Source organism: Ambystoma mexicanum, chromosome 2p (assembly GCF_040938575.1).
Source record: "Ambystoma mexicanum isolate Mex_15411 chromosome 2p, UKY_AmexF1_1, whole genome shotgun sequence".
NCBI classification, from domain to species: Eukaryota; Metazoa; Chordata; class Amphibia; order Caudata; family Ambystomatidae; genus Ambystoma; species Ambystoma mexicanum.
Genome location: NC_090923.1, coordinates 1,213,715,162 through 1,213,740,177, shown reverse-complemented (window position 1 = coordinate 1,213,740,177; position 25,016 = coordinate 1,213,715,162). Strand labels below are relative to the sequence as shown.

At 47.5% G+C, this 25,016-nt stretch overlaps 1 protein-coding gene across 1 annotated transcript in view; it reads right to left on the bottom strand.

Moving 5' to 3' along the window:
• PLXNA3 (plexin A3) overlaps positions 1-25,016 on the bottom strand; it is a 677,771-nt gene that overhangs the window by 106,471 nt on the left and 546,284 nt on the right. The window contains exons 11-13 of the mRNA XM_069645473.1: positions 13,784-13,880; positions 1,710-1,900; positions 555-700 (exon numbers count right to left, since the gene is read on the bottom strand). Of these exons, the coding sequence (XP_069501574.1) occupies positions 555-700; positions 1,710-1,900; positions 13,784-13,880 (434 nt within the window). The remainder of the gene's footprint in view (positions 1-554; positions 701-1,709; positions 1,901-13,783; positions 13,881-25,016) is intronic.

Genomic DNA, 25,016 nt, shown 5'->3' with positions numbered 1-25,016 from the left:
GCCAGTTGGCAGTTTGGTTTGTTACAGGTCCAAAGAAGACCTTCACCATCTTCTGGTTTGGGGGTGCTTCCAGGTCCCAGCTGTGCTTTATAAATACAGTTCTTTTACACATTACCATTAACACCCCGACCCCCACTTTTATTAGGAACTAGAGGAAGGTTGAAAGTACCAATCATACGGCTGAATTAATTTAAATATTTTGGCAACCACTCAATTATTCAGGCTACCAGAAAACTTTGCGGGCATCTTACCTGCAAAACTCTCCGGATGCGGATTCACCTGCGCATCCATCCAAGCATTCATTCATTCATACATACTGGCTTCGCCCGGTCTTGGTCCGAGTAGACCTTGAGCGTAGCGGGCTGGTAGGGACAGGATCACAGAATGCTGTCTCTATCACATACATTCTTGGATAGGAACGGGGCCTCGCCGCAGGATATTTCATAATGATGGCCAGTAGGGCAGCGTGCTGGGCTTTCAACAGTGAAACCAAGCCCTCAAGGGTTGTAATGTACCTGCTTCTTTGAGCATTGAGTAACATTAGATAAGCATACCTCTCTGCACTTATGTACTCAGATGGGACCGAGGTGCACTGGACCCCCGCCACCTGCACCCAGACCTCACTGAAATGGAGCCCCAGGTTTTCTCCAGTTATGGTCACTCGAGTTCCACCCTCCTTCGGACCAGTCAGAGGACGGATCTAAAAAACATACAAAAACACACACATTTAAGCAGCCAAAATCTCTTGATTGAAAATCACAGTTGGGGTGCGTCCCAAAGTGTTTAGATTAAAGACATGGCACCCTTTTGCAAAACTATGGCACAATATTTTCTAGAGCCTGGGGAACTTTTCCCACAATCTGAATCCCGTTAGTCTTTGCAAAGACAGAAACCATTTTACAAAAACTAAATCACAATGAACTTAACAGACATAGGGCCTCATTACGAGGTTGGCGGTAACCCGCGGGTGGGTTGTTGCCAACCCTGTAATACTGAATCCTGCACCTGACTTCCTGGTGCCACCGGGAAATTACATGTCCTAGCAGCACGGGAAGTCAGGCGGCAGATTTGGTAAGTCCCCATTCCCACGATAGGCCTCCATGAGAGTGGGGAGACGGGAGCACCGGCACCATTGCTAACAGTACCGGGGCTTCCATGACGAATTTGCCCACCGGGGCCGCTGCGAGCGGCAGGGTCAGACCTGCAGGGCGCAGCAGCCCTGGCAGGCAGACTCGTAGTGTGGCGGTCCAGAAACAAGGATGCTGGTGTCCTTACCAGCACCCTTGTTTACGGACCACCACACTTGTAATGAGGCCCATAGACTTTCTTTAAAAGTATAGAAAGTCATAGCATCAAGGATCCGCAGAGTGCTTTGCTAACAGGACAGCTTTCACACAAGCTGCACGGTACTAATTTCCATTCAAGATATATCAAATTTCTTTAAAGAGACTTTCAGAGTTCTAAATCTAGCATGTCTTGCACCAGCTGCATCCAAAATACCAAGCCACTCATTCAATGTGCACCCAGCATTTGCACCTGCAGGTCCTGCCACAGCAACTTTATTGCAGCAAGTCAGAAACACAGGAAAGTCCAAACACCTATAATATTAATTACAACCACATTTTCTTCCTGGGTCGTTCATGGAAAATGAATCCTAAATTAGTTTCCAGGCACAGCACCCAAGGTTCACAGTACAATCCAAACTTTACCTGTGAGACGCGAGGGTTGCTGCAGCGGGTGCCGCGCTTGCTAAGGTGCATCCAGTTCGCTTTGGGTGTGGGACAGTCGTGGCGCAGTAGGCACCGCCCCTCCGAGACACACCAGCCGCACTCGAATCGGGGGTCGGCCTTGAGGCAGAGGCCACAGCTCTTCCGCTGGGCAGGACACTTGTACAACAGGGCTGGGGAAGAGAGAAGGAAAGAGCGGTGGGAATGTGTCGGGATAGTCCACTACACGGGTTTCCTTTGAAATCACTCGATGCCACCCTCAGACAACCGCTGATCCCATTTTTAGCAATGAGGTTTTGTGAAAAGATGCTGGACACTAGAGACAAATATTGTGAATTGTTCCCTTATCAATACTGATCACAAAAAGATTCACACCAAACTAAAGACATTTGCTTTCTATGCAACAGAGCGAGGGTCACAAAACCACAAAAGTCAAAGTGCCAGCTGACCCCGTGTAAGACATTACATCAGTGTTGACCAACCTGTGCCCTCCAGATGTTTCTAGCCTACTACTTCCATCAGCCCTAGCCAGCATAGGCAATGTTGAGGGATCATGGGAGTTAATGTTAAAGGATATTGGTACCGCGCACTATCAACACTATCACCACCGGAGTGGTCCCCTGGTGCTATGGCAGATCTGAAACAAAAGGCGGGTAGGTTAGGCGTGTTAGTAGGACAAAGTTGGGATAAGAGCAAGGGAGCTGTGAAGTACTGTTGGCAGCTTCAGTTCGGTTAACACTGTTTGGTGTGGTATTCGGTTCTGAGTCCGTTGTGTGCTGTTGTGTGGGGGTCTGCGTGGTGTTGTTGCAGTGTGGTGATGTGTGTGCGGGTTGCTGCGGCTTTAAGAGGTGCGGTTGTGTTTGGTTAGAGTGTGAGAGGTGTGTGAGGAGTGGTGAGGTTTTAAGTTTTTTTTGGGGTTGGTTAGTTGTTAGGAGAAATGCATATTCCTATTGTGTCTCCTTTGTGACTTAGAGAAAGTTGTTTCCTTTCGGTGATTAAGTTGCAGCGTGATAAGGCTGTCTCATCTGTCTGTCATTATGCTAAGTCAGCTACTTTCGTGTTTCCATCTTTGTATTCGGCCAGCCCTTTTATCCCAGTTTGTCTTTCCTGTAACCTAGTCTTTTCGGATTGATTTACTTGCGAGCTACGCTCGTACCCTACGTGGCAGGCCAAAACATTGGAAGGGACACAGGTTGCCCAACACTCCATTACACAATCATTTTAAGAAACAGCGTAATATGCTAGCTGCTCCCATCAAACAGATCCAATAAGCATTGGCAAAGCAACCTGTTTGGGCTTTTGTGTAGGCATGGGATCCAAATTATCCAGACACTGCCATAATGGTACTACCTGGCCATGAGATGGCAAATGGTGTTGTCCCTAGGCCTGTTATGGCAGTGTCTGGCAAATGCTTATACACGAGTCACAACTGTTGGCTTTACCAATGGTTATTCTTACCAGGAATTCAGGTGCTAGAAAAGACATACTGATTATAAATTAAGTGGCTGAAGGCACACATGGTAAAACAGTTTTATAGCAGTTTTTTTTATTTATTTTTTACATCAGGCGCTGGATTGGCTGGTTTATAGCTGCAATGAAGCCATTACCTTTCAGAAGAGTTCGACTCAAAGAGATCAGAGGGAGGGGGGTGCGTTTTGGACAGGTGGAGGGCAGGAAGTGCGTGGGAATGGCCATGGATAGTCAATGGGTGTGTCCATGGGTGATGTCTTCCAAAAGAAAGGATACTGAAAAGCCAGACCATATAACCTGAAGAGAGTTCACAATTAAAAGGCATCTGCATTACAGGACCATTACTCTACCGAAACACTCTTTCTAGACTGCCACGTTCTCCAGAAACCAACTGCGAGGTCGCACTAAACATCAGAAACCAAGCCTGCAATACAGGACTAGTTTGTTGATATGAATCCTCTCCAATTAGCGTCTAGAAGTCGAGACAGCTTGCTTGAGGCTAACGTGACATTAGCAAAGAAGCGGATTGTATCAAAAGCTATCGAAGGATATGAAAATGATTATGCAGGAGATCTGAATGAGCTACAAATGATCGGAACAGGTTGACTTATCCTGGGCTAAAGCTCCCAATATAGCAATTAATTACCAGGTGGGCCTGTTTCTTTGCTGTAAAAAATGCACACACAAAATGCTTAGCTGGTGAGACATTTAGATTCGTTCAAAGCGTTTTTGTTGTATCCTCGATATAAAATACTTTCCAGTACCTCTCGGGAGCACATATTTGTGTGATAAATTATGGTGTACGAAAGAAGGCAAGCAGTGCTTCGAGAGGCTTTTAAATAGCTCAGAGGGAAGGGTCATTGCTTGGCAACCGAGGGGGGCACAGCTTGACAACCAGCAAAATGGCCGCTCGGGAAGCAGTGTTGTTAAATGCATTTAATTGATGCAATAATCCCTTTGAAGTAGCCTTTGTTCCGCCATGGAGGATGCTAAAACAGACCACCGAATCCACACGTTGGGAGGATGGGGCATGGAGAACGTAATGGCTGGGATATGGTTATGAGGCCTGGCTGGGTCTCGTCACAATGACCGATGACACCGGTTGAATGGTGGCTTTTCATTGGAGCAGATGCAGCGCCTGTTTATATGCTCAACCACTCTGCGGGATCCAAACATGACTCGCCTCCGATATATATATACATATTCACGGTCACACCTGGAAGTGGTGAATGACATGGTGTGAAATTGCTGCCAATTAAAAGGAGTAACACTCTGGAGGTGGCTTATGTAAAAGTGGCAGCATCTGTTGACCTCAGAGTTATGTGGGTAAATGAGTGCAGACATGGAGGCTTGGCACCAAGACTGTAGATTGAGGAGCCATGTGTTTTGGGGTAGGTCCCCAAGGAAGGGGGAGGGGGCTACTACTACTAGTTAGGCCAGTGGCCCAACACCACAGGCCTGATGATTCATAATACAATGTTAGGGACAGTTGAAACAGTGTGGTCAATCATGTGGCAGAGGGGGCAGGGGGGGGGTGAGGAACTGGCAAAACCCAGCAAGGAGTAAACTGCTACCCTGGTCTCTCGTGTGGAAAGCCATGTCTTGTCTGAGGGTTGCGGCTCTCCAGTAGACTTCCAAAGCAACCAAGTGCTGGGCTATTCAGAGGCTGGGAGGCAGACTCAAGCGCCAGTTGCAGGGCCTCCAGGATGCGGGCGAGGGGTGCATTGCTGACCTGCTGGAGGTTACCATTCATCTCTAAGCTCACCAGGACTACATATGGAGTCTGACACTTGGTGCCAAGCAACTTCAGTTGTCCGGCACGTCAGAATATAAAATGCATGCCGGAAGAATGATGGAGAATCACATCTGGAAGAGCTTTCCTTGGTGTTTGGACGAGATCTGTGGACACTGATCGTTCCATTGCAGGAAACACTGCAGGCATGAGCCAGAAGCTGGAAAAAGTTGAAGTCTCCAGAAATGTCAGAAACAAAACCTATGAAGTGCAGCACTCTTGTCACCATCCAGTGGTCCAGAGCCTAGAAACTAACCTCGGGGCACTGAGGAGATCCACTTGAGAATTTCCCACAAGATCTGATATCATCCAGGTGTAAGTGCAAAGCATGGAGAGCCTTCTCCTGGCACTGTCTCTTTAGGAGCGGGGAAGACTGTTCCCTTGTTGAAGAAGCCATTCTACACTCGGGGGTAAGGTTTTAGAAATCTTGCTCAGCAGGCTGAGTTTGCTGTGGGGGAATGGGGGAGACTTACTTTAATACTCAGAATCTGTAGGGTATGTTCTCAAGGAACACAAAATAAAACTAGTCACAGTAAAAATAAGTCGAGGGACTGGCAATGTTACAGACATTTCTATATATATTCATATTTCTGGTAGTGGCTATGGGGGATGGCAACAATGATCCCAGATTGTGAAGGGTGGCATGGAAATTCGAATATATGACGACCTTTGCATGGGATTTCCTTCCCTTTGTGCTCAACAGTAGACGTGTGGGTAATACTGTGCTTGATGGGGTATACCAACTCTTGCAGAGATCGACTTTTGGGTTGCTTAGTGCCTAGATGCCTTTGTGTTATGAGCGCTTTACAAACATCAAATAAATAAATAAGGCATGTGTGAAAGAAGTGGCGGGTAGAATGGCTATGTGCGTCTCAGCAGTGTAAAAGCTATTACAGGGTTGATCGGTTCGGGTGGATCATGGTCAAATGCTCCCTTTGCGGAGAGGCTAATGGGGGTAAATGATGGGACTACTGAAGAGGAACACCAAAAATCAATGTGTGTTACTGAAGTATTGAAGAGTAGGCCTATGTTCCAACTCAGAAGGAAAATGACACCTCAGCTACTGCAGTGACTCGTAGGGAGTGGTGTGGTCGTCAGAGCCTGGTATATACCCATTCTCTTATATTTTGCCAATGTCTTGAGGAGAAGCAATGTTAAACAATATTATACATGCGATACGAAGAGCTCAAAATAAGAAAGAGGAATGGAAAACTTCCTGGCCCACCCATCACACCAGCGAAAATAATTTGCATCAGACCCACAGAAACAAAATGTTGCTCGACCATACACAAAATCCATCACTGCTACCTGCCAATGGTATTTAGATATCATTAACATGTTGTAAGAAACCTGATTTTGTATGCTACAGCCGAAATGCCCATAAACAACCCTTGACGCAACCAAAAATAGTGCCGGCCTTGCATGCCTAAAAGCCCATTCCCTAACTTCTCGAACAATTACAACCTGAAAACAAAATGGCCGCTGACAAGTTGCGCATGATATACTTTCGAATTTTCAAGATGGATTCAGTAGCACCAAGGCGGGGACAGCAGTTTTGGTTTCTCCGTGGGCAAAAGCCTGAAGGATGCCAACACCCCATAACATCATATCTGGGCGATTATCATAAACCGGTCTGGGAGATGTTAACTTTGTCTTTAGAAAGCTTCATCAGGAACCATCTAAGTGTGCACTCTACAACACTGCTACTCTTGAGAACGAATGCGCCTTCTGCTGCAGTCAACCAAACAGACTGTGTCCTCCTACTTCACATGTGCAGTTCATGCCTGCTGATTCATGTTGCTGCCGCCTCCTTCCCTCCGCACATGTCCTGCCTGGGGATAAAGTCAGCTCAGAGACCCGAGGGTTTATTAGCAAGGACTGCACTTCTGGAATGCGGTTTCCTGGTGGAAGGGGGCTCTTCTGAGCAAGGCCTGCATGTATGGCATCTTGTAATGCAATACGTGCCGCTAGAGACAGAAATAATAGTGTCAATCAAAAGGAAGCATGCGTGCAAAGAAATATCTTGCACTAGGGGGACCAGATTTTTTTTTTAACCGGGATAGGTCACAGAAATAAAAGTAGGACTAAAGTAAACACAAATAAAACGCTAGTCCTACTTCTATGTCGCTGGCCTTTTAAAGGGGGCAGGGAGGGGGTGTGCTCACAGGCACACTCCTCTCATTGGAGGCAAGAGCCTGGGAAGGGGGAGGAAATTGGGGCGTAAAAAGCATTTCACGCCCCCATTTGTGCAGGAAGCGTTGCGCAGCAACCCGATTTTGGGATTGCGAAAGCGTGTCTTGGCAAAACCCGGACGGGGTTTATAAAATCCAAAAACTCCCGGGACCCCGTGATTGAGGGTGATTTCATCTGACTGTCCCGGGAAAACAGGGACATTTTCACCTTAGCCTTATCCCAATGAGTGCTGCTCTCCTCCTTTTTGTGACATTTTCGTAGGGTGACCAGATTTTTTAGGGACACATCACAGAAATAGAAGTAGGACTAAAGTAAATACAAATAAAACATTCCTACTTCTATGTTGCTGGCCTGTTGCGGGGATAGGGAAGGGGTGTGCTCACAGGCACACTTCTCTCACTGGAGGAGAGCGCCTGGGAGGGGGGAGGAAATCGGGGCGTGAAAAGCATTTTACACCCCCATTTGCACAGGAAGAGTTGCGCAGGGACCCAATTTCGAGATTGCGAAATCGTGTCCCAGCAAAACGCGGACAGGGTTTAATAAAATCCCAAAATTCCCGGGACCCCGGGATTGAGGATGATTTTCCCCGGACTGTCCTGCGAAAACCAGGACTTCTGGTCACCCTATATTGCACCTTACTCTAAACATGCAATGCTTTCACAGTCATCACATCGGGCGAAGAGTGTTCGAGCCCACAGCAGCCTAGTACACCTGGGGGGGTGGGCCCCCTCCTCCTTTGGTGTACTACACAGGGGAGTATCCAACATTAAGAGCAGAGGGGAGGTTGAGCCACAAAAAAAGTCCTACTACGCCCCACCCCAAATGCAGTGCGTGCAATTCCATGCAGTCTCATTCACGCCCCAAACCACACACGCCTGCCCCAATCTAGTTTTTGGTAACTAGAGTGGCAGATGGCATTTTAACATAACATAAAACATAAAACTGCAGAATCACAACAGATGCAGGAAACTCATCAATTAGAGCTCTGTCCAGGTGCTTTGAGGCAAAATACATGAAAACCTGCTAATTTGCATATGGATTGCACCAACAGAATTGACTTCACAGAAAAGATATGATAAGTCATTTATAATGCGCCTGTTCAAGACGCGACAAGACAAGTGAGGGAAAACAGAGGGAGGACAAGACAAACTATCTTACTAGGCCTTGTGTTATTCAAATTGTGCAAGTGCAACAATGACAAGTGCTGGGGGATGGGAAATGGGGAAGTGCCAGGGAGAGGGAAGGAGGAAGTGCGATCAGGGCAGCATGGCTCTGATTAAGTGCAGAAAGGGCAGCGCAGCTCTGGGTAAGTGCAACGAAGGAGGAGACTGTAGAGGTTACAGTTACAGCCCCTAAGAGCCCTGTAGGCCCAGAGGTAGTGCAGGGGAGACTGATCATGGAGGAGCCTGGTACCCAGTAAGACTCTGAGGGTAACTAAGCAACCAGTCAGCGCCACAGACAGGTGGTCTGCAGGGGAGGGACAGAGAGCGAAAGCAGAGGATAAATGGAAGGTCTTGAGCTGCTTCCGGAACTTCAGGTGGTCTGACTCAAGTTAGAGAGGTGTGGGGAGGACATTCTAGAGGAAGGCACCCGCAGAGAGAGATCTACCCCACACTCTCTGCCTGGTGAAGCACCTGACCCTCAGAGTGAGGTGGCTGAGCGAAGGGCTCGATAAGGAAGGTGTTTTGGAAGAGAGTTGGCTGTAGTGCGGGCCCCGCCTCCCCAGAAAGCCTTGAGGATGATAAAGAAGGTCTTGAATTTGATCCTTGCAGCCACCGGGAGCCTGTGGAGAGATTTCAGGGCTGGAGAGATACGGTCCCTGTGCTTGGGGCCAAGGATAAGTCTTTCAGTCCTGTTCTGGATGAGTTGCAGAGGGCAGAGAGTACAGTAAGGCAGGTTGAGAAAGAGGCTGTTGCAGTAGTCCAGCCTAAAGAGGACCAGGGCTGTAGAGATAGTGAGCTTCTGGGGGAACGTGAGAAAAGGAAGAGTACCTCTGAGAAGGTGCAGCTGGTAGAGGGCCTTCTTGGCAAGATCTGTGATGTGCGGAGAGATGGAGAGGGTTGAGTCAAAGATGACACCAGGTTTTTGCCTCACAGAAAGGTGAAGGAAAAGAGCCCAAAGGAGGGCGGTTGGAGTGAAAGAGGTAAAGCGGGAGCATGGATCCCAATGAAAAGGACATTGCAAAGGCTATCATCAGTCTTTGATACTTGGAGGCACCATGGAAGGGACTTTAAAATGATTTGCCTTAAGTAAGCCAAGTGACAAATAAATGTGGTGCAAAATACCTAAATTGCACTATTGTTATATATGGAGCAACTCTATAGTCATTAGGCTTGTTTTTTATTTTTTTAACAACAGCATGATATATTAACATAAGCTATTAAGTGAATCACAGAGCTGTAGATAAGATACAGTGCGATTAAATGATTTGCCCAGGATCACACACTTTGGTTAAATGCTGAAACCTGGATGTGGACAATTTAAGCAACTGAGCATTTCTTCCCAGGTTTAGTTGATATAGGACTGATTTTCTATACTCTGGCCTGGTGGACAGATGCATAGAAGGCCAAACTATATTGTGACAGGAACAACTCCGGGAAGCTGTAGCCAAACCAGTCTAGGTAGCAGTGACAGGCGGCCTGGGCTAAGTTCTTCAGAGGGGTCGGCTTGTAAAGGGTCCACAATAAGGTCACACAATGGGAATCACAGATTACACTTAGACAGGATGTATAAAAATACAATTATTTATTATGGCCAAAACACACTATAGAAAAAGGACTACAAGTGGGCAGACGTATCACACAACACTATCAAACTAAATACATATATATACATTCACTTCGTTAAAGGGCATAATGCACAACAGAAACTCCTGCAAAGGAAAGGTTAGACAAGTATTATGCACTTATGGTCCACAGAGATGATCCCTATCTAAAATTGTCCAGCCCTAAGTTGCTTGGGGCCTTTTGCCCAATAGTTCAGGTTACAGTTCCACAGAAGTTAGGATGCAGGAAAAAAATGCAGGTAGCGTATAAGGGGCCAATGAAGGGTTATTAGGGTTCAAGTTAGACTAATGCCCAAAAGTAGCCAAAACAGTCATATGTCTTGCGCAAGCAAGCAATGGCAAAGGTTAGAAACTCTAACTTACTCCCCCCGCCCCCATACTCAGATTCTTCCCCAGACTTGGGCAGAACAAAGGAAGAGTGTCCGACGTTGCTTTTCCCGCCAAAAGTCACAGTCCTCGATTCTCAGGGGTTGCAGGTTCGAGCTGATCTACGGTTGGTGTATTTTACTGTTGCAAGGACTCTCGGTCAAAGAATGCAGAAAAACTCAATGTAGCACCCCTCTCAGGACTGAACTCGGGTCATGTAAGCGCACAGCGACGCAAATGGACTCACCAGCTGCAGTCAGACTTTCCCTTGTATCTTGGGTCCCCTTGATGCTAGGACGCTGGAATTTTACAGGAGGTAGTCTTGTAGGGCCATATGAGGATCCCCCGGGCCGAAAATCGGTGCAATGACACCAGCAGCACAGTAGCCCAAAAAACGAAGCTTATCACCCACAGCCACAGGATGGTTCCAAGGCACTTCCAAAGGCTTCCTTTGGCAGGGCACAGAGCAGACGTCGGCAATGGATGGTCCCTCTACTCCAAGGGTTGTATCTCCTTCACAGGACTACTAAAGATCACGAGCAAGACAAGGCTCCTCCAGGACAGCAGCAGAAGTTGTTTGCCAGGCCTCCTTCAGTCAGGTTTCTGCATGGGTCTCACAGCTGGACAGGATACTTGGCTCCTTCAGGTTTCTCCAGGATCTCTGAAGAATGGGTGCAGGGGTCCTCTTCTTATCCTAAAAGCCAGCTAGGAGCCGAAACTCCCACTAGCCAATAGCAAAACACACACACACACACACACACACCCCACACCCCCCCCCCAGCACTGGCAGAAACGTTCATGCATACCACTCAGACACACAGAAACCAGTTTGTGGATTGGTGTCAGACAGACCCAGCCCACATCCTGCCAGCAAACACACACATCCCTACAGTAGCCCGCCAAAAGCTTCTTCTATCCCGGGCACTGGAAGTCCTTATAAGGATTTTCCTGACCTCTCAGGCCAGGAAGAAGGCTAAAGAACAAGATAGCAAAAGAACAGGCAATTAATCCCGTGGCACGGCCATGTTTGACCAGTAGTCACAGTTAGTAGCCAAATGCGGTAAACGCGGTAAAGCTAAAAATGAAAATCCCCAAAAAGTGGGGAAAAGTTACTGCTGCCACCAGCCTATCCTTTTAGAACACCTTGAGTAACCAGGGCAAAACAAAAATGTACCCCATTGTACTGCAGTGTAAGCTGCATTGTAAAACGATAAAAGTTACCAGAAGTGATACAAAAGTAACCAAAAGTAGTAACACGACTAAGGGAAACAAGGTTTCCCAGTACTGACAGCCTGAAGAACATATCAGTTTCCCCAGGAAAGCAAAGGCCAGTGCAGTGAAGCCGTACCGCAAAAAGTACAGGTCAGATTAAAAAATAAAAGCAAAATGTTTGGGGGTTCCATAAATATGGAAGGCACGGTGCAGTAAAGAGAAATGTTTCCTAATGGATATTTATTACGGCTTTGCTTTGCATTTCATGTGCTAAATAATGCTTTATTTATTGCAATGCCTTGGAAGCAGACCACATTACGTAATAAACTAGCCTTTCATAGTAAACTAACTATACACTATATACACTGTCCTAGAAATATGTTGAGCAATAAGAGTATGGCTTTAGTTTTAATCTCACCATCCTGCATGCAAAGTCACAATAGCATCATACATATTAATATGAGCCTAACAAATCCCCCTTGGGATTTAAAGCCATAGTCATTATTCCATAAAGCATGCAACATTATGCACCCTTCTCACTTCCGATCACTCCCTCCCATTCACATTTCTACAGGGATAAAAGTCCCAGCTAATAGTCCCGCCTCCCTCCCATCAGTGCTTAGTGGCTCACATTGAAATGCAATGAGACAGAGTACGTGAGAGCCCATCTGATGCCTGGAGCACCTAGGCACATTGTCCTGGCAGTGAGACACCTTTCCCGTTGGGTCAACCGCAATGAGGTGCCGAACAGGAGAGGTAGGTCTACATAGAAAAGAGGCCTCTGCATTTAACAGAGGCCAGTCATTGGGGTGAGTGGCAGTTCTACAGGTGTCTAGTCAAAGGATCGAATATAAAGGGTCGACAGGTCAAAGGATCGAATTATTATTTTTGTTTTTTTTCACATTTTTTTTGTGTGAAAAAAGTGGTTTTTAGCACAAAAAAAAAGGGGGTTGGGGGAAACCCCTCCAAAAAAAGGTGAAAAAAAAAATTTGATCCTTTGACCTGTCGACCCTTTGGTGTCAATCCTTTGACCTCTCGACACTTTCACTGTTGATCCTTTGACCTAGAACCAGTTCTACAGAAGGAGTGATGTTTTGTGGACAGTAGCCATAAGCAGCTTTCCGCTAGCAATAGAGCAGTCACCTGGAACACAGTCAGCAACAGGAAACACGCAAATCTGTAGGTGCTTCGTCGGTCCTGTTTTTGTCTTTGCAATCTGAAACTTGTAGGTTCTGCTTTTCCCGTTATAAAACTCAGACTTCAAGTGCCAGAACGCAAAGCAAAAAAGCAGGACTGGATAAGCACCTACAGATTGGATTGTATCAGGTTGGTAACTATGCTGTAAGGCAGAGGGGCTGCACTACAGAGGTGGCTTGTGCTTTCCTGTAGGGCTGAAATGAAAAACAAAAAGAAAGGGGTGGTGACTACAGCATGCAATAGGAAGTGTACTATTAAAGAGGAGGCATCAGGTTTTCAGAGGAAAGTGCAATGGTGTTCATCAGCGGGAAAGGGCACTTTATTTATTCATATTTTTGAGCGCGTAACAGCCCGGAGGCATCGTGGCGTTTGTTACACGAGGTCTCAAAAAACGTAGTTACACAAGGACATTTACAGGCATGATTATTGTACAGTTGCAGGACAGTTTGTAAAGACATGTAGTAATGACGCCACTGGGATGGAGAACGGGATAGATCTGTGGTCAGCTTACACTGAATGGTCATGAGAGGGGGCATTTTCTGCCCTGAATAGGGGATTGTTAATTGGGTAGAACATGGAATTCAGGGGAGAGAGGCAAATAATTGATTGTGCTACATCCTAGGGCCTGCCACATTTGGCTTTTCAGGAGTTTTGGATTGCAACTTCCATCAGCCCTCTTCCACATACCCAATGTGGTGGGATCAAAACAGTCCAAAACATCTGGAGAGCCACTGGCTGAAGACCCCGGGCTAGACTGTAGCTGCATGGACTCTACTAATGTGATCTGTAGGCAAAGTAGCAGCTCCACATGAAGCCCCATTTTCTGCCTATAGCCGCAGGAAAGTGCCAGCGGATTCTCGTCCCATAGGATCTGCTCTATTATTGGTGTCCTTCATTAGACACTTCTGAAAGCGAGCGTGCGTCTTTTGCATCCACCGAAGCAAAACATGTCTGTGGCCGAAAATCTTTTCCTTAAACAGTCTGTTAAATAACTGAGTGCTTATGGTCCAGAAACAGATATATTTGGTGCCTGGGCCGTACCTTTGAAATTTGCAGGTTTGTCGATGTAAAAATCTCCGTCCCACACAATGGAGAAGTCCACGGAGATGTCGCCGGCTTCATCTCCTTCGTATACGTACTGAAAGAGAATATCAGACAAGAGACATTGGTTAACCAAGAAGACATTGGCAGGGCCTGCGCGTGCTCCCTTTACGAGGTCTACGACTGTACTGAAGAGACTGCCATGGTGACCCGGGGAAAAGGCCTGCGCGGCCCTCGCTTGGCTCGACTTCAGGAACATTCTATCTAATTTAACAAAAGGTAACCCTTTTACTCACTCGGAACTCTAAAAACAATCTGTCCTTCAAATCGTTTGCCTGGGAAGGCAAGGATGCATTATTTAGCACTGAGCAGCTTTGAACTCTTGGCGCGACTGTTAATGTCTACATCAATCGCCCGCTGTAGGTAATGGGACTCGCGCCAACTCCACCTCTGCAGCGTAACAGGGATTGCGCAGTTAGGGGGCACCGCAGGGGAAACGCGATTCATTTTCACAAAAGAAAACCAGGTTGTTCGTTCCGCATGCTCCCTGCCTGTGTAAAGATTGGAGTGCGTACTTGCCAACTTGGACCTGGCCAAGAATAATTCCTTGCCCGTTTTAATGCCACCGAGGAGGGTTGGTCGTGGTTGTATTGGACAGATGTACCCACATTGTAAGCACCAGCCAAAAGACGCCTAATCGAAACATTATTTTCCGCATCTGTCTATACATATTCACATGCCAATGCAGGAGGCATGCACCACACAATCACATCAAAAAGGACCAACAACCCCAGGGTACCATTCATGGGGTACACACTGAAAACACCACAGACAGAAACAAAATGTTCTGAGAAAAAAAACCTCTGGGGAAAATAAAGACATCATTAATGACAAGGTGATAGTCAACATGTAATTTACATTATAAGAGGCAGCTTCTTGAAAGTAACAGAAAGCGTTTTGCAAACTACATACATTTTGGACACAGCCTATTAGACAAGTAAATTAATGCAAATAAAAATACCGTTTGTGTCGCAATATATGCAGGCTATGGTTATGGCAATGCAGTTAGGAAGGTGTCTGGATGGGCAGCCCCTCCAGTACGACTAAATAATGAAGGTAACGGAGCAGCAAGGTGGGGAGGCACCAGGGTTTCCCCTTTATTTTGGGTTCATTATTTATTCACGCCATTCTTTTTTAAATTAGTCTTGCTTCTTTTTAATGTTGCGAAATGGTTTAAGTCGGTTCATTTATTATAGTTAATGTAGTCGTTTTCGTGGTCTTCATGTTTCCTTTCATTGCCTTTCACCAGTTCCATCAATTTAAAGTAGTGGAGAAACCTCTTAATTTTTACCTTGGCTAATTTCTGGGTTAAAACACAGAACCACAATGGTCGATGCTCCTCCACCCCCCCCCCCCCGCACGCCCTAAATACCCGACAACGGCCCTGCCAAAGAATGCCCCCAGCAAGGTAGCAAATTACCCTATTAAATGATTGAGAAGGGAAAGGGTCTATCCAAGCTATTGCAAAGCAAGCCAAAATTGCCCCTCACTCCTAATCTCAGCCTGTGTTGCCTGCGAGGTCAAAATCCTCAAGGACAATTGGGCGTTCCCACCTGCGGGAACGTCACAAACCCTCACAGAATAAACCATGCAAATCCCCACAACTATCCAAAGTCCAGACACCAGGGCTCGAGGAGGCTAGGAGACCAATGATGGCGACAGTGCAGAGCGAGACAGAAGGATCAGGATAAGGGAATCTCCCGCGCGTCACTCCCACCCTCTGCTGGGAGATGGCCCCTCAATAAAAAACTGGCAGGTATATATGCACCAGACCGATGTGGAAGGCCCCGAGCCCAATAAAACAGCTCTACGAACCACTCACGTGGGTAAAGCTTCATGCAAAGAAAAGAGGAAGACTGGCTGTAGTGGCCACTATGTAACCAGCGCACTCACACAGGGTTGGGCGCCAATGGTTCTAGCAGCAGAGGCTGGGCAATGCAAGGTACGTTGGTAGCAATAAGGCACTGGATGCAGCAAAGCGGGGTGTGAGGTAGGCAGATCCACTTCTATTCACTGATGATGAGATGAAGTACCCGCGAGCGCGCAGCCTCTGCCCTCAGAGGATCACTCGCCTCTACTCACTTGCCGCTTGATACTCCAGACCGGATTTGTGCACTAATGGGAAACATTGAAGATAGTTCCAAATTCTTCAGATTCTTCGGATTTCCCCATGGAATGTCTGGCCACCTATCCCCAAAGATGGTCAACACTGTAGAGCTTAAACCCATAAGGTACTCGAGCGGGTTGTAGGGAGAGAAAGATGTGTGGACACGCCCATCACATGTGGCTATTGGTACACTGAAGAAGAGATACTTAATGCGCTCTGGTATCGAAGGCTGGTAGACAGAGTGGCTTAGGTACCAACTTCATGCAAGCAACTCATAAAACCTGAACATTTAGTCAGACATAGCTCAAGGCATAACTTTGACATAGCAGAAAACCAGCGGTCTACTCTTTGGGAGAGGAAAGACACAGGCCTTGGTGACAACAGCTAGACACATTTGACCATTCCCGATGGACAAGGATTGCATTTATTTGTATTTTATTTATTTGTAGTGCACGCCAGGCCCACAGGCATCCGGGCACGAAAACTTAATAGACATAATTACAGAAATATACAAAAATATACAATAGAGCGTAAGCTAAAGCTGAAAGCAGTTACAGATACATACAGTAGTGAATGGATTTGGATAGCAGTGTTACATAGTCAGGTAAACTTAAGCAGTTTATCATGAGGAGCATGAGTTAAACAAGGCATTTTCAATAGGGTATAGGGGGCAGAAAACTCTAGACTTAGGTGATCAGAAACCCGATAGCCATTTGAATGCCCACGGCAGCCTAGCCTTGGGCAGCATAAACTGTTCCCGAGAACCTGGCTTAGAGAATGTTCCATGCGCGGACACTCTCCGATGACCAGAAACTGACCCCCACCCCCCCCACATGTGCACATGAAACTGAGGCAGAGGCGGTCAGGATGATAGTGGAGTAATTTCACTGTTTATTTTGCTGCACATCTGCTTTTTTCAATTTCCGAACCCCGCTTGCTGATATGACTTCAAAGCTGAATACCCGAAGCTTAACAGTTTTGCTGTTTTATATGGAATCAGGCCAGTATGACAAATTGCTAAAGAAAACCCATTCTCGGTTATGTTGTCCTGCCACCATGAGGGTGGTCTTCATCCAGAGTTCCCATTTTTCATAAAAACCTACCAGAGCCCGTGGCACGCTTCCCTGCCTTCGCCTCACCGGTTGGTAATATATTAAATGTGCCTCCATGTATTCTGAAACTTGGGCCCAGCGACTGCCTGTTCTAGTCAATCTAACTAACCAGTACCGATAGGTGCCAAGCCAGTGGTCTGTAGCCCTGCTGTGTCCCAAATGGACTAACGCGTGCATCGCAACATTCAGCTAATGAACCCTACATTCCCACCACATGATGGTCTAGACTTGAGCCTAGAGGTTCAATCTAGTCTGTGTAACTTAAGAGAACAGGTGAGATTATCAAAAAGTCAGGTGAGCTGCACTGATGTACCTGCATAGATTCATTGGGGGAGTAAAGGATCGCTCTTGGCCAGAGGAACCGGCTTCTGCCGTGCCCAGGTATGCACACCCGATTGGAGGAACAAAGGGGTAAATCGGAAAGGGTTCTGGCTTCCAGCATTGAGGCACTCTGAGCTTAGCGTGTCCGAAGCCGAGGATGCAGCAAGATCTTTATTCTGAACTAGTGCATTTCAGCAACAAACATACTGTGCCCGGAGACTGTAATCTTCACCGACGAGAAGGGGGCTTCCACAAGTATCTGGACAATTGAGAGGTTTCGAGTACCTAGATGCAGTGCCCTACACTTGGGGGCTCTTGCTGACCTTTCTTCTTTGCACCTTGCTGTAGGTTTCGAATCATAACGGGTCATAAAGCGAACAGGGGTTATGGGCACAGAGAAAACAGGCCCTGAGCCAGAGCCTTAAGTGGAACAAAAAAGCACGGCATCAGTACAGCGTCACAAAATGGGGCATAACCAAAGTAGAAACATGGGGCCACTTGGTATAATTGAACTTATGGCCCTTGACGGGTAGCATGCCATGCAGTAGATGGGATGCAGAGTAACTCTTTACACCAAATAATCAAACCAACTCAGGAAGATTGCAAAGTTCATTTACTATTTTATTATTGTCTAAAACAGGGAGTTACACCGGACATCAACGGACGTCGCACAGCATTCTCTCAAAGCATTTAATAAAAATGTTACTTTTATGTAAAAAACCCATCATACGTGACATCATACTATGTGGCAAATAAGCAAAGACCTACAGGGGGTTGTGGTTGGCTCAAGGGGAACATCTAAGTATACTTTATATAAGGGGTAGGGTTGTGATTGGGTCTCTACAGTCCGGTGGACAACTCATGCCCACTCCTAGTGCAAGCCATCTTCTACAGTTATTAGAAACACAGCACACCATTGGCTCTCAAACCAAACTATAAGGCCCTTCCTTATATGGCCCTCTACAATTGGTGGGCACGTTTGTGCCCTTCGGAACATTTGGCACACTAGCAGCACATAAGTTAACATGGGGTATGCCCATGTCTCAGGAGGTGGACTGGACTGTACCTCTCCACCCTTACAGCACAACATCTCTCATCACTCATGCCTTCTGCCATGAAGATTGTCTTTGAAATTGGCCTTGCAATGTATTCTTGTCTCTAAGATGATAAGTGAGTGCGGCACACGCTTATCATAGTTCAGGAACTGTGTGGCAACTATTTTCATTCTGGACTCACGTGACAGGAGACCGCAATTTGGCCCATTTTGCAGCTTTCAATTGTCTTGAATTAGTAAACTTGGCACTCATGGTGTTCTTTCTTTGCATCTTAACAAGCGATGATTCAGCAGCTCACCTTCACTGTTTCTTCAAGGATAGATAACCAGTCTTGGCTGCCTTCAGTCTTGACATCAGGCCAGACAGCTCTTCTCGATTCTTCCATGCTCCCAGCTGCTTTTCTGCTGCGACACAGCCTTCAGCCCTTCTCTTCATGGTTTGAACTTACTAAAGCAATGACACAGATGTCTAGCTTGAATATAATGGTTCCTCCGCCTGCAGTCTTTTCACTACGTATAGCCAGCTTCTATAATCACTTGATGTACTTGCGTTGCTGCATCTGTACAATTATCTAACGATTTGCATTTTCTGCAGTGCTCTTCACACATGCAATCTTTGTCTCGCAAATGAAAGTTTACTCGATTCTTTACTTCGTCATCAGATTCTATAATGTCCATACATTCTCTTCTCAGCCTGTTTTCTCAGTGGGTCACGCTCGCTTCTTGTGATGTCACCAAATTCTCTTTCTCATTTTCATATTCCTTTGGGGATCTCCTCCCAGAGATTTTCATCTCTTCGGGAATACATCTGATTGTTTTCTTAGTGGATCCTTTTCTCGAAGATTCGACGCGGAATAGTCACAATTGCTGGTGTCAGGCATAACACGATTTCAGGCTGCCAGCATACAGGTAGTTGAGGGGCTGGACTTCCTGCAGAGGCATTCGGCTCCTCCTCTACATAATCACTCCGAATTTTGCTAAACTTCATGATCTGAACTTCAACAACCTTGCAGCCTGCTCAGAGTTTCACCCTTGCACATTAATCACACCCACAGTTCTGATTATAAATCCTGCTCTGTATAGGTTATATTACGCTTCTGGGATTTATAGCATGCATTGCTGGCATTTGCTTGGGCTCCAGGAAATCTGGTGGATTTGAAAGATGGGGAGGGTGGGTGAAGTTAGTGGGGAGAGAGGGAAAGTGAGACGGCAAGTAAATGAGGTACAAAAAGGTCACTTTTTATGTTTTATAAAGCACGTAGCTTGTATAGTGGTCAATGTCGTATATGCTCACAATTTTCCAAAAGAGAGAGACGAGAATGTGCCAGAGATCACACTATTTCAGTGAAGTGGAGCAGCCTGGATTGGTCTCCTGAGTCCAAATTCAAAAGCTTCTGCTACAACTTTTATCGAGGAGCTTTGCAGGAGGGTCTAGTATGACTCGAGTGCGGGAAGTGGATTGTGCGGTCCTTTAGGACAGATAAAGCATGCCAGTGAAATACATATTTAGAAAGGAACCTGGGGGGCTTTTTATCTCTGGGTACAGGGCCCTGCCCACTTAAAGCACTAGAATGAGAGCTTTGGGGCACCGACTGTGGGGCCTGCAAAGGATTATACTGGAGACAAGAATCCCCCATGCTACAAAAGGCACAGCAAAATACACGAAGAGGCTCCATAAGCGAAGGCAGAATGCTTGTACCGCTGAGTGACGTAAAACAGAGAGCACTTTTATACCACTGCATGGGCAGTTTATTGACCTTGAACTACCTAGTTCATAAGAACTGCCTATCGATAACATGTGTTGAAAGTTAGTCATTTGTTTAAATTAAGGTCAACATTCTCAGAATACTTTTAGCGTCGAAGATTACTTTTCTCTCAACATGCGAGTAATCAGAGTTACACCACATCATCTTCGCTCCATCATTGCCTGAAGGATTCTGCGCCCAACACGCAAGAGCCGAGCAAGGGAGCCATTCTGACATGCGCTTTGCCGATTGACATGTACCCAGCGTCATAGCCCTGCCAGAGAGAACTCTAAAGAAGGCCCCTGTCAGCGGAGCAAAGATGAGGGCACGAGCATCACCGGCTGCACAGCTGAAACTGCGAGACTCAACAACAGTGTAAAAAATACATTGATTTTGCAACTCCCATTGTAACAAGAATTGCGAAATGTGTGTTTCCCCACCTATTTGTGCCCCCTGCACCCCCCCAAACGCTGCCACAATCCCTGGCTCCTCCTACAGGGGACACACATGGAAAACTCCACTAATGCCCCCTCCTCTATTGCCCCCCCGTAGGCCTAATCTGGAGGACACCCCCGAAACCCCGGCAGGTTACCGTCTAAGCCTCCGCTACTACCCGCTCCAATCGCCCATCACAACCTGTGCCAATTCCCAGACTCGCCTGGCCCAGCCCATTGCACTACAGTGATGACCCATTGCAGAAGGTTTGGCACTGGATTACATGTGAAACAGTCTTTCCACAATGCATATCGGGGCCTACTCCGCCACCCAACTCCTGTTTTATAATAAATAGATAGGTATGGGTATGGACCCTAGGGTGTGCGCTACGGCCACTGTAACCTTAGACTGGGGCCAGCTGCGTCACTACAATCAGCAAGTGGGTGCACCCACCAGCACCTAAAAGTTATACAGGTTTGATAATGCATGACTGGTGTAACACGCTCTGCCCATTGTTTATAAATAGAACCAAATTACTGGTTGTATTCCTTTTCAAAATTCAGAAGCAACTAATATACATGGATTGCAATGTCTTTATTAGAAAGGGATGTCAGCCGACACGTGTTTTGACAAACGTCGTTTTCAAGGCAATCATCCAGTGTTTGCTCTGCATATATGATATGTGTTCGCCACATTAAGATCACAATATATGGTTACTCCAATCTAGTGGAAGTTCTTTCCTCTTCGTGTGCGTGCATGTCTGACAAACACGCGCACACAGCGTTCGAGCTCTCGTAAGACTTTGCAACCATTCAGGTTATTATACAATGATTTTCTATCGGTACATGTGGAATACACCAAGAAGACGCAGAGCAAGTACTCCACATCCTATTACCAGTTAGGGCCGGCTGACATCCCTTTCTAACGAAGCCATTGTAATACATGTATATGTATATAGGTTGTACCTGAATTTTGAAAAGGAATACAACCACTCCCATTTTAGGCTTCATTCCCTGCCAGCTGTTCTTCAGTGGTGTAACCTTGTGACAGGCACTACAGAGGTAGCCAACACATCCTATGTCTTAGCTGGGGAGATGATATCATAGACCCGGTGGATCCTCCTAAGAAACACAGAAACTGGTTAGAACCTGAGTCACATAGGCGCTGGGCCAGTGGTTATAATTTGTGATCACAGTATCAGTTAACAAAACCTCAAACTATCGGAGGAGGTTGGGGATGGTGTGGGTTTAAGAACATTGTTTTGCCATGCACAGCTATGTTATTATACCCACAACCATACCGGTTTTGTTAACAGAGACTATTATCACAAATCGGAACCACTGACCCAGCGCCTGTGTGACTGGGGTTCCAACCAGTTTCTGGCCAACCCAATTTTGCGATGGATGGGCGCAGTCTCCTAGAGCCCCATCACTGGCAGCAGGGTGAGAGGCTCAACCCTCCTGGTCAGCGCAGTGATCCATGCATTCTAGTGCCTTTACCCGCCTCTTAAGGGACGGTTACATCCGTGTTGAGCATAACAAGTGGAACAGTGCAGGTATTAGGCAAAGAATACAACTCTCTGGGAAGGGGAAATTAGTCCCTAAGGCGCCCAGCTAGTAAAACCTCTAGAGACCTTCTAGAACGGACCTGTGCCAGTTCACCATGGCTTCATGCACTGTGGAGCGGACGGGTGAGAATCCACTGGACCCTTGGGAGACATGTCCATCTCCTTGAATGGCTCCCCCTCAGGGAATACCAACCTGTGCCCGGGAGGCGCACAAACCCTTTGACAGACACTATTTACAAGGCGGTACACCTCACAAACTCAAGTCTTTGTCTCAAGCTCTGAGCATCGGCACAGCTTCTCATCATCCATGGTCTTCGGACTTCATGCCCAGGCGGCCCGCCAAGTCGACAGGATGCCGGACACTTGGGGCCCCGAAATGGACTTCAATCTGAGCGATGGTGATAAAGCATCCACATAGGCCTGCTCATGGGCAGCGAGACTGCGCCCTACTCATAGTTACAGAGACTAAGTGAGGGTGCGCAATGCTTGAGAGCGTAATACCAAGTGCCAACCGGCTCGTGGACAAATCCCCCTACCACAAACACTGCATGGTAACCAGTGGTTACAACATTCAGAATATGAACGCACCTGTGATCATCATGAACCTTTGGGGGGAATCAGTGGGCACTACTGCATTGGTACCTGGCCAGGGGGAGCCGACAGGTAGGAGGCAAACATGGGGGGAACAAGGGGTTGCAGTGTGGCCCACATGGGGGCACACAATACAAAATGTCGCGGAGAGAGTGACCCCCATAATTAAGGTTGAGGACGGAGGTCAGAGGCAGAGAGAAAGGAAAGCAGCTGGGGAGAGACAGGCGTAGATGAAGTTTGCGATTACACAGGAATCATGAAGCGGCAAAGGACATACAGTGAACGAAGGTAAACCGGACATGTTCCCACTCTCAGAGACACCTTTCAAATGGGAGTGATGTGGCCATGTAGAACAGAACAGATGTGCAGCCTAAAATAAATCTTGGGGTACCTTACCACTAGTTGAGGTCCCAAACATTATACTAAGGAATTATTTTCCCATGTGTGCCTGCGTCACCCTGCCACTGCCTGAATCACTCTCCCACTGCCTGCATCACCCCCCACTTGCCTGCAGACTCCCCGCCACTGCCTGCACCTCAGGGCTGGTTTGCCCCCATGTCGGTGTACTCACCTCTGCGTGTTAGCGCAAGTGTACTTTGGGAGTGTGTCTCTTTTGGCATCCTGTGTGTTGCGATGTGCGTGTACATTTATTATTTTATTTTACATTTATAAAGCGCTCACACAGCCCGCAGGCATGAAGGCGCTGTTACAGGAATTGTTTTTTTTTTTCTTAGTTGCGTAATTGTGTGTTTTTTTTTGTTGTCTTAGTTACGTATTTATAACGCGCTTAAACACCCAGAGGTTTCTAAGCGCGGACCCGGGGATCGAACCTGTTGCTTCGTGTCGTCTTCCAAGACGCGGACGCTGCCGCTGAGCTATCCTCCCAGGACAATACATGGGTGTGTCCCCTTATTTCCAAGGATTAAACACGCTCCTGCTCAATGTCTTAAAAGTAGAAAGGGTTTGAGGGGACTGGAAGGGGGTCTGGCAAAGATTAAAAGGTGTGTGAAGCAAGGTACCCCAGGACAGCAGGCACATATGTAAGGAAGCCTCAACGACCTCCTCCACGCCAGATGGCAAGGCGATCTCAAGTTTAACATTGGGGAGGACCGCCCCCCACCCCCTCCCCCTTTCTGCAACCAAGTTCAGGTGTGTGCGTTGCCTCTTGCAGTCCCCCTTAATATGCACCCCCTGTGTCAGCGAGGCAGGCCTGAAGCACCACACGCCTCCCTTCCTCGCGCGAGGTGTAGATGGATGAGGACTCTATTAGGGGTTAAAAGGAACAGAAATGAACTACTGAGGTCTCGGAGGTTACTCTGGAAAGCCTGCCCCCCACCTCCCGTTTCCATGGCAACAGCCGAGGACTCTGTCATATCTTCATTGCTTAGCAACCGCCTTTCACCCCCCCCACCCTCCTTTTGCGATGGGATTTTTCCATTCCTCTTCCCTGTGTTCTCCATCCCTCCCTCCCGCCAGGGCAGGCATTATCAGCGTCAGTCTGGAATAAATGGTGGCACTCGGGTCTGAGACGCCAATCACTGGAGCGCGGGCATTGTGTGGGTCACTCTGCGGCCCTGGCGTGGCTCCCGATCCCCCCCGAGCCCGGCATTGAAAGGAAAGGGCAGAGAGGCGGGCGGCAGAGTGGGCACGCCATCCTCAGGGGGACCACAATGAAAGAGCGGTTATCTTTGCTCCGCAGGGACCGCGGAAGCGCTCTGTGCCGATAAAGAGCGGCATCGCTCACCGAGCGCTGCGCTGGGGCGAGAGAAAAGGCCCAACAACAGCTTCCCTCCTCTCCCCCCACAAGCCGCTCGGAAACATAAAACCCTCCAGCAGCGACACCGGCTTAATTTTATCCATGCAGATGGGCAAACAATACAAGATATGACACGGGCACCTCGTGCAGGGACCCGCTGGAGCGGATCAGCAAATTGGGGCCTTCGCTGGGCCCCTCCTCAGCCAGGGCTGAGCGGCAGGTGCCAAACCGAAGAGTCTCAAGACGCAAGACAAAATGGACGCGCGCCCAATCAGAAGGGCCCACAGCGCAATCGGGCCGCGTGCGTGCGTTCTGGTGGGTGCAGTACTGGCGTTCACCTCGTTTATCGCGGCCCGTCGCACCCAATGCCCGTGAGAAAGGCTACACCCTCCATGGTCTCGTGACCCTACTTGGAAACTAGGCTCTAGTTCCTCCAACACCCGCTCCTGCCCGTGAGCGGCTGCAGCCCTTCCTAGAGGGCCTAG